At 38.7% G+C, this 13,992-nt stretch overlaps 1 protein-coding gene across 2 annotated transcripts in view; it reads left to right on the top strand.

Annotated features, from left to right (window-relative positions):
- Positions 1-13,992, top strand: part of LRP6 (LDL receptor related protein 6) — a 161,112-nt gene that overhangs the window by 100,229 nt on the left and 46,891 nt on the right. For both annotated transcript variants that reach the window (XM_020785777.3, XM_073000909.2), the window contains exons 8-11: positions 5,891-6,107; positions 7,781-8,070; positions 8,921-9,147; positions 9,907-10,091. In XM_020785777.3, coding sequence (XP_020641436.1) covers positions 5,891-6,107; positions 7,781-8,070; positions 8,921-9,147; positions 9,907-10,091 — 919 coding nt within the window. The remainder of the gene's footprint in view (positions 1-5,890; positions 6,108-7,780; positions 8,071-8,920; positions 9,148-9,906; positions 10,092-13,992) is intronic.

The raw sequence follows: 13,992 nt of genomic DNA on the forward strand, positions 1-13,992 counted from the left end.
GAGCGAAAACGGACATCGTTAAGTGAAATTCCCCCATAGAGAACATCGTTAAACGATGGGGAAATTTCCTCAAAGAAACCCATCGCAAAGCGAATACATCGTTAAACGAAGCAATCGCTAAGCGAGGCACCACTGTATTTGTCTTCAGTGTCGGAGGGATTGTCACTCTCGAATTGGCCTTCTCAGCCACACTAGACGCTGTTTCAAGTCCTCCATACAGAGCACGTTATCAAGACTGAAGGATGCCTAATCTAATCTGTAGAGGAGAGTCAGTAGAAGTTTCTCTGTGATTTCAGGGTCTCTAGGTGCCTTGGGAAAACTTTTGTGGGGGCCCTCTTGTGGATGTATAACTCGGACACCCAAAATCTAAACTTAACCAAACTTGCAAGGCTTGTAGTGGTGAGTCAGGAGAAGCTTTCATGTGAATTTGATATCTCCAGGTGCTTGGGGGGCTGTTTTATAGGGTTTTAAAGGCAAAAACGAATTGATGAATCAGTTCTTTGATTCGTCAGGGAAAAAATAATTCCCGATTTGTCAGCCTTGATGAATCATGAATCAAAACGTATCACCATTTGTCTGATTTGTGACTCTAGGTATTACATTTTTCTTGATGTACAAATGACACTATCCACATTACATTTTCCACAGTCCAGAGGACATTATCTTTGGGATTTTGGCTTTCAATCCTGTACATAATAACACATAGCGTTATAGTCACTGTGCTGTATTCCCACACTTCATGAATTCTTTTTTCTGTCTAACAATGTAACCTCATACTACCAAGGCCCTCAGAAACATGTCCACAATGTGAGAAGATATCTGTAATCCCCTGAAAGAATGGAATCTTTCTAAGGAATGTTCTTCCTCTTCACCAGCATGAAACCATTCTTGCCTATTATCTTTATTGTCTGTCATGGCAGATTAATTGCCACCCTAGGGGGATACTGCAAGGCCTTGTACATTATTGTCTCTTATATTTGTCAGCTATCCAGGCCAGCCATATTAATCTTAACAGATTTAACTTGTTCTCAAAGAGTGAGGAGTTTATTGCACTGAGCACATACACAAAACTCCAGTGCAGTGGACACAGGTACCAGTAGGTACCTGTATTACTGAACAGTACACTAGATAGTACCTTCATCTCTCCTGGTTTTCTATCTTTGTAGCACTTTTTGCACTGGTGTCTGTTGTATTGTGTCACTAGGGAGGAAGAATTCTCTGTTGTTATCTGTCACCCTGTTCCTAAACTTGCACAGGTTTTTAACTAACTTGCCTGCTAAACTACTTGATGCTTTTATATTTCCATGGGACCCTTCATCGCTCATGCACAAAAGTCATGATATGCAGGATGGGAAAAGAGAATGACCTATTCAAATGAATTGCAGACATAAGTGGGAAGATTGGAGTATTATTTCCAAAACAGTCTGCATGAGTACCTTTTGTTCTCAACTCATGTCTTTCAGAGCAGACCAGAGGTTTTGTGCTTGCAATAGTGATCTAAGTTGAGACTTCATTCTCCAAGAACATGTGTAAGAAGTATTTGTTCACCTAATTGTAATAGCAAGAGCAAGACAAGACAAATTTTAGTCACCCTAGCAAAAGAATTAACATGTAGTTTGGGGAAACTACATTTATTTTCTGTTCTAGTTTGTATTCTTGCTGTGGTTTGAAGGGTTTAGAAGGCAGCTCAGAATACAAAATCAAGCCAAACAATGGTTAAAAGTGAGTAAAAATCACCAGAAACCATTGAAAACAGTGGCTAACATTCAGAAGATTTTCTTGCATATTGAGACTGCCATTTTTAATGAAGAAACAACATTGCCTTGCACATATAATTCAGTAAGAAGTATACCTGGCATCTTTTGTTACCTTTGCATTACAACTGAATTTGCAAGTTGGGTTAGTTCTTTCTTTTTCTGAATATTTTGGCAGTGGCCAGTGTTTTGCCTTCTCCACACCTCCATTTAAAGCATCCCTGTTGGTTCTGCTGGACCTTTTAGCGGCTTTCGATACCATTGATCATGGTATCCTTCTGGGCTGTCTCTCTGGGATGGGACTCAGAGGCACTGTTTTACAGTGGCTCCAGTCCTTCCTGGAGGGGAGAACTCAGAAGGTGGTTCTGGGTGACTCCTGCTGGCATTTCTCAAGGTTCTGCTTTGTCACCCATGCGTTTTAACATCTACATGAAACCGCTGGGAGAGGTTGTCCAGAGTTTGGAGGTTCAGTGTCACCAGTATGCAGATGACACCCAACTCTTATCTCTCCTTTCCACCTAATTCCAGGGAATCTGTCTTGACTCTAAACCAGCGCTTGGCATCAGTAATGGGCTGGATGAGAGCAAACAAACTGAAACTTAATCCAGACAAGACAGAGGTGCTCCTGGTTAGTTGAAAGGCAGATGAAGGAATAGGGACATTACCTGTGCTGGATGGGGTTCCCCCCTTCCCCTCGAAAACTCAGTTCCACAGCTTGGGTGTACTCCTGGATTCATTCCTAAGCTTGGATGTCCAGATCTCGGCGGTGGCCAGGAGTGCATTTGCACAGCTAAAGCTGGTGAGCTAGCTGCGCCCATTCTTTGAGATGTTGGATCTGGCTATAATGACACATGCCTTAGTTATATTCCAGTTGGATTACTGTAATGCGCTCTATGTGGAGCTGCCTTTGAAGACAGTTCGGAAACTTCAGCTGGTGCAAAAAGTCTGCAATCAGACTACTGACTGGGGCCAGCTACAGGGAGCATATAACACACCTGTTACAAGAACCCCAGTGGCTACCAGTACGTTTCCGGGCCCAATTCAAAGTGCTGGTCATTACCTATAAAGCCCTATACAGCTTGGGTCCTTGCTGCCTAAAGAACCATATCTCCCTATATTATCCTTCTCAGCTATTAAGATCAGCAGAGGAGACCCTCCTCTCAGTCCCATTGCCAGCACAAGCACAGCTGATGGGGACACAGAAGAGGACCTTCTCTGTGGCAGCTCCCAGGCTATGGAACTCTCTCCCTCGAGAGATGATGAAAAAAGCTAAAGACCCATCTCTTCAGGCAGGCTTTTAACAATTATAACTGAATCCCTGAACCCCATTTCAGCTGAAATGTTAAATCTTTTTTATGTTTTGTAAGTTTTAATCTTTTAATTGTATTTTAAATCATATACTGTATTGTTTAATTTATCTTTTAATATTTAACTTATTGTGTATTTAAATTGTGTGAATTTTAATGTTGTGAGCCACTTTGGGTCCCATGTTGGGAGAAATGTGGCATCATCATCATAGAAGTTTTTTATTTCAGAATAAATATGACATGTTGTTTGTGAAGTAGTAGTTGAAGTGAAGGTTCTTCATTAGCTTCTGGGAATTCATTTTCAAGTAATTTTCAGTTTTAAAAAGACCTTCAAAACCAAGCTGCTCAGCAAGAACCTGCCCTTGTTCCGCTTTCAATGAACCAGCTTAATAATTGATTTTATATTTCTGTAGTACCAGAAAACTGAAACCACTGTAAAAAAATTCTCACCTGGCAGGTGCTTCAATATATTAGAATGTGTATCTTATTCTTGCTGCAACACATGCTCTTCATGTGAGAAACACTCCATTGTATGACAGGCAAAGATGGTGGATCTCTTGCAGACTAGGAGCATTGACATTGCCTGCTATAAAGTAAGGATCAGGTTGGGCTGTTCTTTCTCCCTATTCATTCCTTCCGAACAGGACAGGACAGAAATGTCATTCTCTTATTTCACCTGAAATCCTTGCATGGGAGTAACATTGAAACAGGGCAAAGAAGTATAATCCTGAGAAATGTCATATTTCCTTTGTGCAATTCTGGCATACAGAAATATTTCAAACATATTCTTGTGTTCTAGCTCTCCTGGGCTCTCCTCTGCTGGGAGTCTCATATAAGGTGCAGCAATTAAGATATATGGGTGGATATTCCCATATAGATTCTTTAGATTGAGAAGAAAATTAACTTTTTCTGCAGAAAAAACATTTACTTTCTGTGAAAACATGTATGAGCCTTCTAAAATGTTTAGATCATAGTTTCTTCATAAAGCGTCTTTTATGTAATACAGTGCTCAAACAGAATTTTTCTTATGAAAGGACATATGTAGAATCGGCATAGGACTGAATTCTTGACTTTGTTGGAAAAGCTGAATGAGAGCTTGGTGATGATGATTAATTCTGACGTGGGAAGATGCATGCAGCAATCATGAGGTTGATTTCAGGCGTGTGGGGGAATGAAGAATATATTTAGCAGAATGTTTGCAAGAATTGTCCGTTTTACCATGAGATTCTGTTTATAGAGTGCCAGCAATGGACTTGGCAGTGTAGTATTGGGAAGCGGAAAAGCTCATTCTCAATTAAGTTTTGGTGTGAGATGAACACAGAGAGTTGACCCCTTTTGCCTGTGCACTACTTGTCCATCCATAGCTGCTACAAATATTTGGTAGATCGCCCAACAAAAATAACTGTAAGGATGCAGAGAACATTGGGCATTGATACCTTTTACCATGAATGCTTCATGGTTATGTCATCACCATTGTGTTGGCATTTGAATTTTAATGTGGCTTGTCATTTATGTTGAGTTGAAGTCAAAATAGCTAAAATGTTATTATATCTTTATTAAAATGAAAAGCAGTTATTCTTTCAATGCTATTATACTGTATCATATCCTTTGCCATGAAAATATTCGATTAAGGTAAGAAGTTGCATGCACATAGTGGGGAAATAAACCTAATTAAACGCCTTGGAGCTTTTTTAGTCCCCATTGGTCCCTCTTAAGTAGCATCATGCACTTTGGAATAATGTTCTTGGACTAATACATTTGTTCTGTAAGTCAGAGTTTTCCAGCTTATTAATGGTTCACACACCGTTTTGGAACTTTAAAACTTGAATTTTAAAAAGAGGCACATCTGGTCTTCTCTTCTTACTATGTTCAGGTGAACAAACCCTGCTTCTAGTCACACCTGATGGGCAGTTGTGATAGAAATATTTACCCACATTGGAGACCAATTGAAATAATTGAACATTGCTAGGGTATTATGTACAGGTTTACATTTAATTTTGAGATATATTGGTTGTTGTGGGTTTTTTGGGCTCTTTGGCTGTGTTCTGAAGGTTGTTCTTCTTAACATTTCGCCAGTATCTGTGGCCGGCATTTTCAGAGGACAGCACTCTGTGCTCTGGTGTAGTTGGCTTGGGAGTGGAGTATTTATGGCTGTGAGATGGGCTTTTGTCTTTTTCTGGAGATGGGTGATTAGTGTGTCTTGTTGTGATAAGATGAGTGTCATTAGCTGGCCTTTTGTGTGTAGTGATCCCCGTCATTACGTCAGACCGCACAGGGAAGCCGTTGAAATCCACAAGCACCAGCAGAACTTCAACAAAAAAGAGGAAAGTTTGAAACTTAACAAAACTTGGCTCCCAGCTCTCAGAAAATACAGTGTGCAAAAGGTCAACGAACTCTACCCAACCACAAGGACCGGGGATCACGACACACAAAAGGCCAGCTAATGACACCCATCTTATCACAACAATACACCCACAACAAGACACACTAATCACCCATCTACAGAAAAAGACAAAAGCCCATCTCACAGCCATAAATACTCCACTCCCAAGTCAACTACATCAGAGCACAGAGTGCTGTCCTCTGAAGATGCCGGCCACAGAGACTGGCGAAACGTTAGGAAGAACAACCTTCAGAACACGGCCAAAGAGCCCGAAAAACCCACAACAACCATTAGATCCCGGCCATGAAAGCCTTCACAAATACTTTGAGACATTTTGAAAACTATAGGATTAAACTGTATGTTAACAGTGCTCTAGAGATGAGAAACTTGGGTTCTTCTGTAACTCAGACACATCTGATGTATGTAATTTTTTTGTACTCCTTAAGGTCATGAACACTGATGGAACTGGCAGGAGAGTCCTTGTGGAGGACAAGCTACCTCATATCTTTGGCTTCACACTTTTGGGGGACTATATTTATTGGACAGACTGGCAGAGGCGAAGCATTGAACGAGTTCATAAGCAGACAGCAGAAAGAGAAGTTATCATTGACCAGCTACCTGACCTCATGGGGCTGAAGGCTACAAATGTCCATCAGATAATTGGTGAGTGTTCTAAAACTCTAAATTCTAGATGCAGTCTTGAATTTTAATTCAGACAATTCATGAGATCATGAAGATTCGTTGAAGTTATTTCTTCCTTGCAAACTGGCATTATTAAATATCTGAGTGATCTAGAGATGTTTTATATTACAGGATCTGTTTAATTCTAGAATAGAAGCTAGTTGTTTTATGTTAAGACTGAACTCCTATACCCATATACACATTATTAAGTTCCATTGGACTCAGTGGTTGAAATCCAGTAGTAAGTTGCAGCTAAAGTAAGGCCATTGAAACAGTAGGGATTTGGTAAGTCAGCATCTGTGTATATTGATTCAATTGGCATATCCTAGTTAATGCCCAGTGTGGTATAGTGAATAAGGTCATGGACTAGAACTCGGAGGACTGGGTTTGAATCCCTGCTCAACCATGGAAGCTCACTGGGGGAGTAAAACTCGGTTCCAACTTGATGGCACATAAACAACGAGTTGTGAGTTACTTATTTCTGAGTAGATATGTATAGGATTCTATTACCTCTATATATTCATTGCTAAGGATGGTATCTTACTTACCCACATTCCTAGAGAGGAAATATTACATAATAAAACAGTAAAAATCAGAAAACATCTAAAGCACCATAGAATAATAATAAAAAGAGTGACATAAAAATCACAAAAGATAAAATCAGAATATTGTCTGATGAAAACTTCTCAGCAATAAAAAAGGTATCCTCTAATTATGGTATCTCTGGTGAAAACTACTTCTTTTCATAGATGTCACCACATCCAGAACAAGGGCCAGACCTTATAGCACTTTAAGGCTATAAACACAGTCCTTAAAGGCGGAGTGTAGCCACAACAAGAAAAAAATTGATTACTTTCGCCAGCATCTGATAGTGTACTTCCATGTCCAGTAGTGTACACATGTATCCAATTGGGGGTAATTAGAAGTTGCTTCTCCTTCCTCACTTTCTGTAGCCCCTTGTTGTGGTTGAAACCCTGCTCCAGAGGGTTTTCCAGCCCTCTGGAGCAGTTTTTAAATGGTGGGGATGCAAGAGACAGAGATGTTGCAGATTCTGAAGGAAGTACAGCATGTCACAATACCACTGTTTTATTATCAGCTAAATTAGCTGGAAAAGAACTATTTTCTTTTATTAACATTTGATGTATGGCAGTTTGCCATCACTCCACAAACTTTGGCAAGCAGAAAGATGCACAGTTTCCTGCATCGAGTTGCCTACAGGGAAATCCTGCAGAGCTTACAGTCTAAAATTTAGTGTTTGAGAGGCGAGAGGATGAGGTGGACGGAGAAACAAGGATAAGTAGGGAGGAATAAAAACATTTTCTTACTTAGTATGGGAACAAATGACAACCAGCTTAATACTTCTAGAATAATAGTTCTTCAGCCATGCTGAGAACCATGTAAATTCCCGTTTTCCCCTATATATAAAAGATTGGCCCATATCATAGTCCTATATGAAAATAACACCTATCATTTATTAATGGGAAACAGTTCATATACTTCATGTGAATCTGCAAAGGTTACCTGTGGTATAATAGTTCCAGGATATGGCAAGGACAAAGCTGGTGTAACTGTTATTAATTCTTAAAGTCAAATTTTGTATTTATGTTAATTTTACTTAAGAGAACAACACTTTATGATTTTGCTTGTTTCCTTAGGTACAAATCCTTGTGCAGAATCCAATGGAGGTTGTAGCCACCTCTGCTTGTTCAGGCCTCAGGGTTTGCGCTGTGCTTGCCCCATAGGCCTGGAGCTCATAAGTGACATGAAGACATGTATTGTCCCAGAAGCTTTCTTACTGTTTTCCCGCAGAGCCGATATCAGGCGAATCTCTCTGGAGACAAACAACAATAATGTTGCTATCCCGCTTACAGGAGTTAAAGAGGCTTCTGCCTTGGATTTTGATGTGACTGACAATCGCATATATTGGACAGACATCTCATTAAAGGTAATTTAATCCTGTAGTCAAAAAACATTGGCTTTTGGTGAAGTATTCTGGTATGGCAGTCTTGTTTTACTAGGTTGACAGTAGTTTTTAATCAAGTGGCATGTTTTTGGGGTGCTTCAGAAGTAACTGAACCCATGTCAAGAGTATGGATATACCCAGTGCTCTGCTCCCTTCAAAACAAGACCTGTTTATACACTGGTGCCCCTCTGGCTGCCAGTGTGTGGCAGTGATATCCTGTACATAGGTATAAGGATACAGCTTGCATAATATTTTACATATATGTAGGAAATCCCAGAAACATCCTCCATGGTTTCATAGTAAAGCCTCATTCCTAAACCTTGGCTAATTAGATAAAGGGAATGTGCAAGATGCCATAAGCCAGTATATCTGGCTGTTTACCTTTTCGCTCCATAAGACGCACCTTTCCATAAGACGCACCAATTTTTTAGGAGAAGAAAACAGGAAAATATAATCTGTTTTCTTTGCTCCATAAGACGCACAGACTTTCCACCCCCGTGTTTTGTGGGGAAAAAGTGTGTCTTATGGTGCGAAAAATACGGTAGCTTTGCAAGAAGAATACCTGCCTGAAGTTCTTGAAGTTGGTTGAGAAAATGCTTCTGAGTGTAGTGTGAACCATATTTCCATGCTAAATTTTGGGCATGGTGATGGAGGCATAGAGCTTGCACGTGAAGTATAATGTTATGAGAATCACCATTGTAATTTTAGTCAAGTACAACACTGTACTAAACCACTCTGGGTTACTTGCCAGAGTATTGATAGGTTGATTTGTTGATAGGTTACATCGGTCTCCACACATTTTGTTTGCTGTTTTCCCCTCTCCATTAATCAGACTATCAGCAGAGCATTCATGAATGGAAGTGCCCTGGAACATGTGGTTGAATTTGGCTTGGATTACCCAGAAGGCATGGCTGTGGACTGGCTAGGCAAGAATCTGTATTGGGCTGATACAGGAACAAATCGTATTGAAGTGTCGAAGTTAGATGGGCAGCATCGCCAGGTTCTAGTGTGGAAGGATTTGGACAGTCCTCGTGCATTGGCATTGGATCCTGCTGAAGGGTGAGCTATTTGATTCATTTTGTATGTTAAGCAATTAAATCAGTTGCTGAATTTGTTTTATTTTAGTCTAAGGAAAAAAACTACAAATTTGTTAGCAACAAATACACTATACTGGCTAATGAAGTCTTGATTTCATTTCGGAATACAAAACAATGTTTCCTGTTCTAACATTTCATTCCATCTTTGGGACAGAACTGTGAGAAGGCCAGCAATATGTGATCAATTAGTGAGTTCTTTGTGTCAACCTAATCCTCTTGCCTCTTGCATCTGACTTCTCAGTTATACCCCAAAGCAACTGGCTGTCCAAGATATTTAGTCTTACGACCAGGCTTTTACACCAAACAAGATTAAAATTGCAGCCCTGTATTTGTTACCTGGAATAATGTTTCACTGAACATGATTTGACTTACTTCTGAGTAAGCACTAGAAAGAATAGGATAGCTTTGCAAGGCATCTCTTCTATGCCACTTACTGTATTCTGTCAGTGGAACATTCATTGTGCCTTTTCTGTATCTAACTGCAGTTATTTCTATGAAGTTTTTTAGAAACTCGGTTTGGGATAGTTGGAAAGATCCTAGAGCCTAGATTAAGCTTTATTGCTATGTTTATTTCAGGCGTTCTTTTAAAAAATAGAAATTAAGTTGTGTATTCAAATAATGTTTAGATGTTGCAGTTCAGCTGTATTTCTCTGCTTTCACTTCTTTGTCGATTCTTTATGAAAAAAAAAAGCACCATGAAATATTTGGTTTCTGTCTTTAGATTCATGTATTGGACAGAATGGGGTGGGAAGCCAAAAATTGACAGAGCTGCCATGGATGGTAGTGAGCGTACTACATTGGTGCCAAATGTGGGACGGGCTAATGGGCTGACAATCGATTATGTTAAAAGAAGATTGTACTGGACTGATCTAGATACCAATTTGATTGAATCTTCAAATATGCTAGGTAAGTTTTACCTAGTTTATTATGCAGTGTGGGATTCTTTTTATATATATACATGTATTTTATTTTATTTTTTACGTAGAGGGTGACAAAGGAAAAGGGGAGTTGGGATTTGTAAGGGAAAGGGATTTGTGAGGGAGAGGGGATATACTAATATCCAATCTATACCTATTGCCATATCTAATCTGGAATCATTCTATTTACTCTTTTCTGCCTTGTGTATAAGGTTCTCATTTCCCTATATATATTCAACTACTGCCTGTTGAGTCAGTCCATTTATAAAATAAATCCCATCTTTCTGTTGCCCTTTGCAAGGATTGGTCTTTCATAACTTCTGATAAGATGTCCATTTCGGCTATTTCCCATATCTTTTCAATAAGATCTTCTTGTTCCAGCACCGTCGTACTTTTCCAGTTTCTAGCATACATAATTCTGGCTGCTGTAATAATATATATAACTGTATGTTCCTTTGACTTATCTCTGTTATCGGGTATCATGCTTAATAGAAACAATTCTGGAATTAGTGGTACTTTACAAAGCAAAATTTGTTGTAACATAACATGTACTCTTTTCCAATATTTTTTCGCTACCCCACACGACCACCACATATGATAATAACTTCCCGTTTGTGTTTCACATTTCCAACACTTATTTGATACATCAATATACATCTTTGACAGTTTTTCTGGGATCATATGCCACCTATAGAACATCTTATATATATTCTCCTTAAAATTAACCGATCTTGTGAACTTTATGTTATTTTGCCATATTTTCCGCCATTGATCAATTCAATGTTATGCCCTATATTTTGTGCCCACTTAATCATAGGTTCTTTAACCATTTCCTCTTGCATTTGAATTTCCAACATATAATTATACATTTTCTTCACAATTCGTTCTTTTGAACCCAATAACAGTTTATCGGAGATAGTTTGTTCGAAGTAGAAACCCTCTATTTTATCTTTTGTATATCTAGATTCTAGCTGAATTCTAGGCCACCAGTCTAAATAAACATTCTGCGACTCTAGTTCTTCTTTAGATCTTAATTCACCGTCTTTTTTAAATAGATCTTGATATCTTAAAAGATTTGCTTTTGTCATAAGATTGGATTGTGTAAAGGCTTCTATCAGTGACACCCATGCAGGTATTTTGTAATAAACTTGTTGTGTGATCTTTCTCCACGTTCCCAGTAAAGCTTTCCTTAACATATGTGAATTAAAAATTTTTTTGTTCTTTGTCCTTTTTATACCATAAATAGGCATGCCAACCTAGTTGCAAATCATGTCCTTCCAAGCTAAGTAATCTATCATTTTCTAGAGTTATCCATTCTTTTATCCAATCTAGAATACAAGCTCTGTAATACAATTCACAGTCAGGAAGACCAAAGCCACCCCTCTGCTTAGCATCTTGCATTGCCTTAATTTTAATTCTTGGTTTTTTACCTTGCCATATAAATCTCATAATTATCTTATTAAATTCTTTTAAAAATGACTGCTTTAACATGATAGGAATTGACTGAAATAAAAATAAGATTTTTGGCAAGATAGTCATTTTAATCGCCGCAATTCTTCCCAACAACAATAGTTGTAATTTATCCCATTTCTCCAAATTGTTCTGTATCTCCTTCATTAGTTTCATGTAGTTATCTTTGAATAATGTGCTTGTCTTCTTTGTGATTTGTATTCCTAAATATCGGATTTTCTTCTCCTCTTGGAAGTTCGTCTTCTCTTGTCGTTCCTGTTCTCTCATGTTCTTGGTAAGTAGTTTAGTCTTCTTTTGGTTTATTCTCATTCCTGCCATGTTGCCAAAAATTTTTAACGTTGTCATTAAGTCTTCTATTGAATCCAATGGTTCTTCCAGTATAATAACTAAATCATCCACAAAGGCCTGAAGTTTATAAACTTGACCTTTCACTTTTAATCCTTTCAATTCCTTTTTACTTCTAATTTGTTCGTTAGGTATTTCCAGGGTCAAAATAAATAGGAGTGGGGAGAGTGGACACCCCTGCCTAGTACCTTTCTGTATTTGGATTTCTTTTGATAATTCGCCATTGATTTTTACTTTTTCCTTTTGTTCAGTATATATTGCTTTGATTAGTTTCATAAATCTTTGTCCAACCTGCAGTGTTTCTAACGTGTATATCATAACGTTCCAGTCAAGATTGTCAAAGGCTTTCTCCGCATCTAGAAATATCATGGCCATCTGTTTCTCCGGGTGTGCTTCGTAGTATTCCAGGGCATTTAAAACTATCCTTATGTTATTCTTCATCTGTCTTTTGGGGAGAAACCCAGACTGATCTTGATGTATCAGATGCAGTGTGGGATTCTTTAAAGCAGCCAGAGTGGTGAAGACCATCGTATTTGAGAGATTAATTACTTCAAGAGATTTCTGAAGAAAGTAGCCATATTAGTCTGTCTCAGCATGTTAGTAAAAGAAAAATAAGGTGGAAGGAGATGAAATATCATATGACTTTAAGGAATAACAAATTTATTTCAGTGTTTCATAGATCAAATCCACTTCTTCATGCACAGGGAATACAAAAATATGTCACATATTTACTCCAGGAAATGGTGAAATTTCTTTCTGTTAGGATGTCCACCATGTTTCCTGCTTATCCTTAAGGTCATTTTTATGCAGCAAGATTAAGTCAGTTAATTTAATTAGCAGCTTTCTGATATTAGTATGTTGCATTTTGCTTCTTTTTTTTCTTTCTAACTATAGCCCTTCAAAATACATCTACTGCTAATAATGTTCATTTAGCAGATGAAGCTGTAAAAAGCTCTGGTATACCCAGAAATAGCTCATGTAGTTCTTTGGATTACACCATTTATTCTTATATCATATTTTTTAAAATAGACAAGAAGGGAATTTTAATATATTTTATATTAGTGTATAATGTAAATTACAATATACAAGTGTATATTAGGGTATAGAGCAGAGACCGGGGTCTTCTGGGGTCTGGGATACATAAACTGTAGGACCTCCTGGTATGTCCCACTAGCTCTTGTCTCATCCAAACTTCTCCCCCCACCCCAGCAGTAGTCATTTAGGTCAGTGGAAGCTTTTTTCAAAGCTTGGTTGCCAGCAACATTCCCTCTAATTTTCATCCCAAGAAGGGGGGGGGGGGTCTCACTCATCTGTGTGCGAGGGAGTGGGGTTTCAACCAAAAACCCAGAAGTAAACAAGTATCAACACTGGCTGCCACTGCACGGCACTGATGGAACTCTGTGTGCACATGCATGCACCTTAGAGAGAACGTTGCTTGCCACATAGAAGAAAGCAGTTGTGGAGAGCTAGCTATATACAATTTTCATATTGACTGTAATGGAGTTCTGGATATCTGGCAATTCTGAATTTTCTAACTTCAGAATTCCAAATCCAAAGGGCAGTAAGTCCAAATTCCAAATATGAAAGTTGGTGCTAGTACACATCACTTCTTAAACATCAGACTCTTTCAGTACATGGAATGCATTCCCATGAATCTAGGTGTATGATTATAGTCCAAATTAGTTTATCTAGTATTCCTGTTCTTTAGTGTTTGATGTTTAATTTTGCTGAAATATAAATCAGTAGGACTAGCTTTCCCTCTAATTTTTAGCCTCGCTGGGAGGGGCTCTGCCCCCTGTGTTCACTACTTCCCCCCCATGAGCTCCCCCCCCATGCAGGGTTCCATCATGATTGGAACCAAAGGGGCATAGGAACTAATGCAAAGCCGGTTAATCCGTACTCTACCACTAGGGAGTGAATTTTTTCTTCTTTTGACCTAAGGTGAACTTAAGTTAAAAAGGGGGGGGGGCAGGAAAGGTTTTTGTGTTTTTTTTTTGGTCCGTAAGTCAAGGCTCCGTTCACAGGTTGAAGCAACTTTATGTGAATGGAGCCATTCGTAACTTGAATCGTTCACA

This window comes from Pogona vitticeps, chromosome 5 (genome assembly GCF_051106095.1).
Source record: "Pogona vitticeps strain Pit_001003342236 chromosome 5, PviZW2.1, whole genome shotgun sequence".
Lineage (NCBI taxonomy): Eukaryota > Metazoa > Chordata > Lepidosauria > Squamata > Agamidae > Pogona > Pogona vitticeps.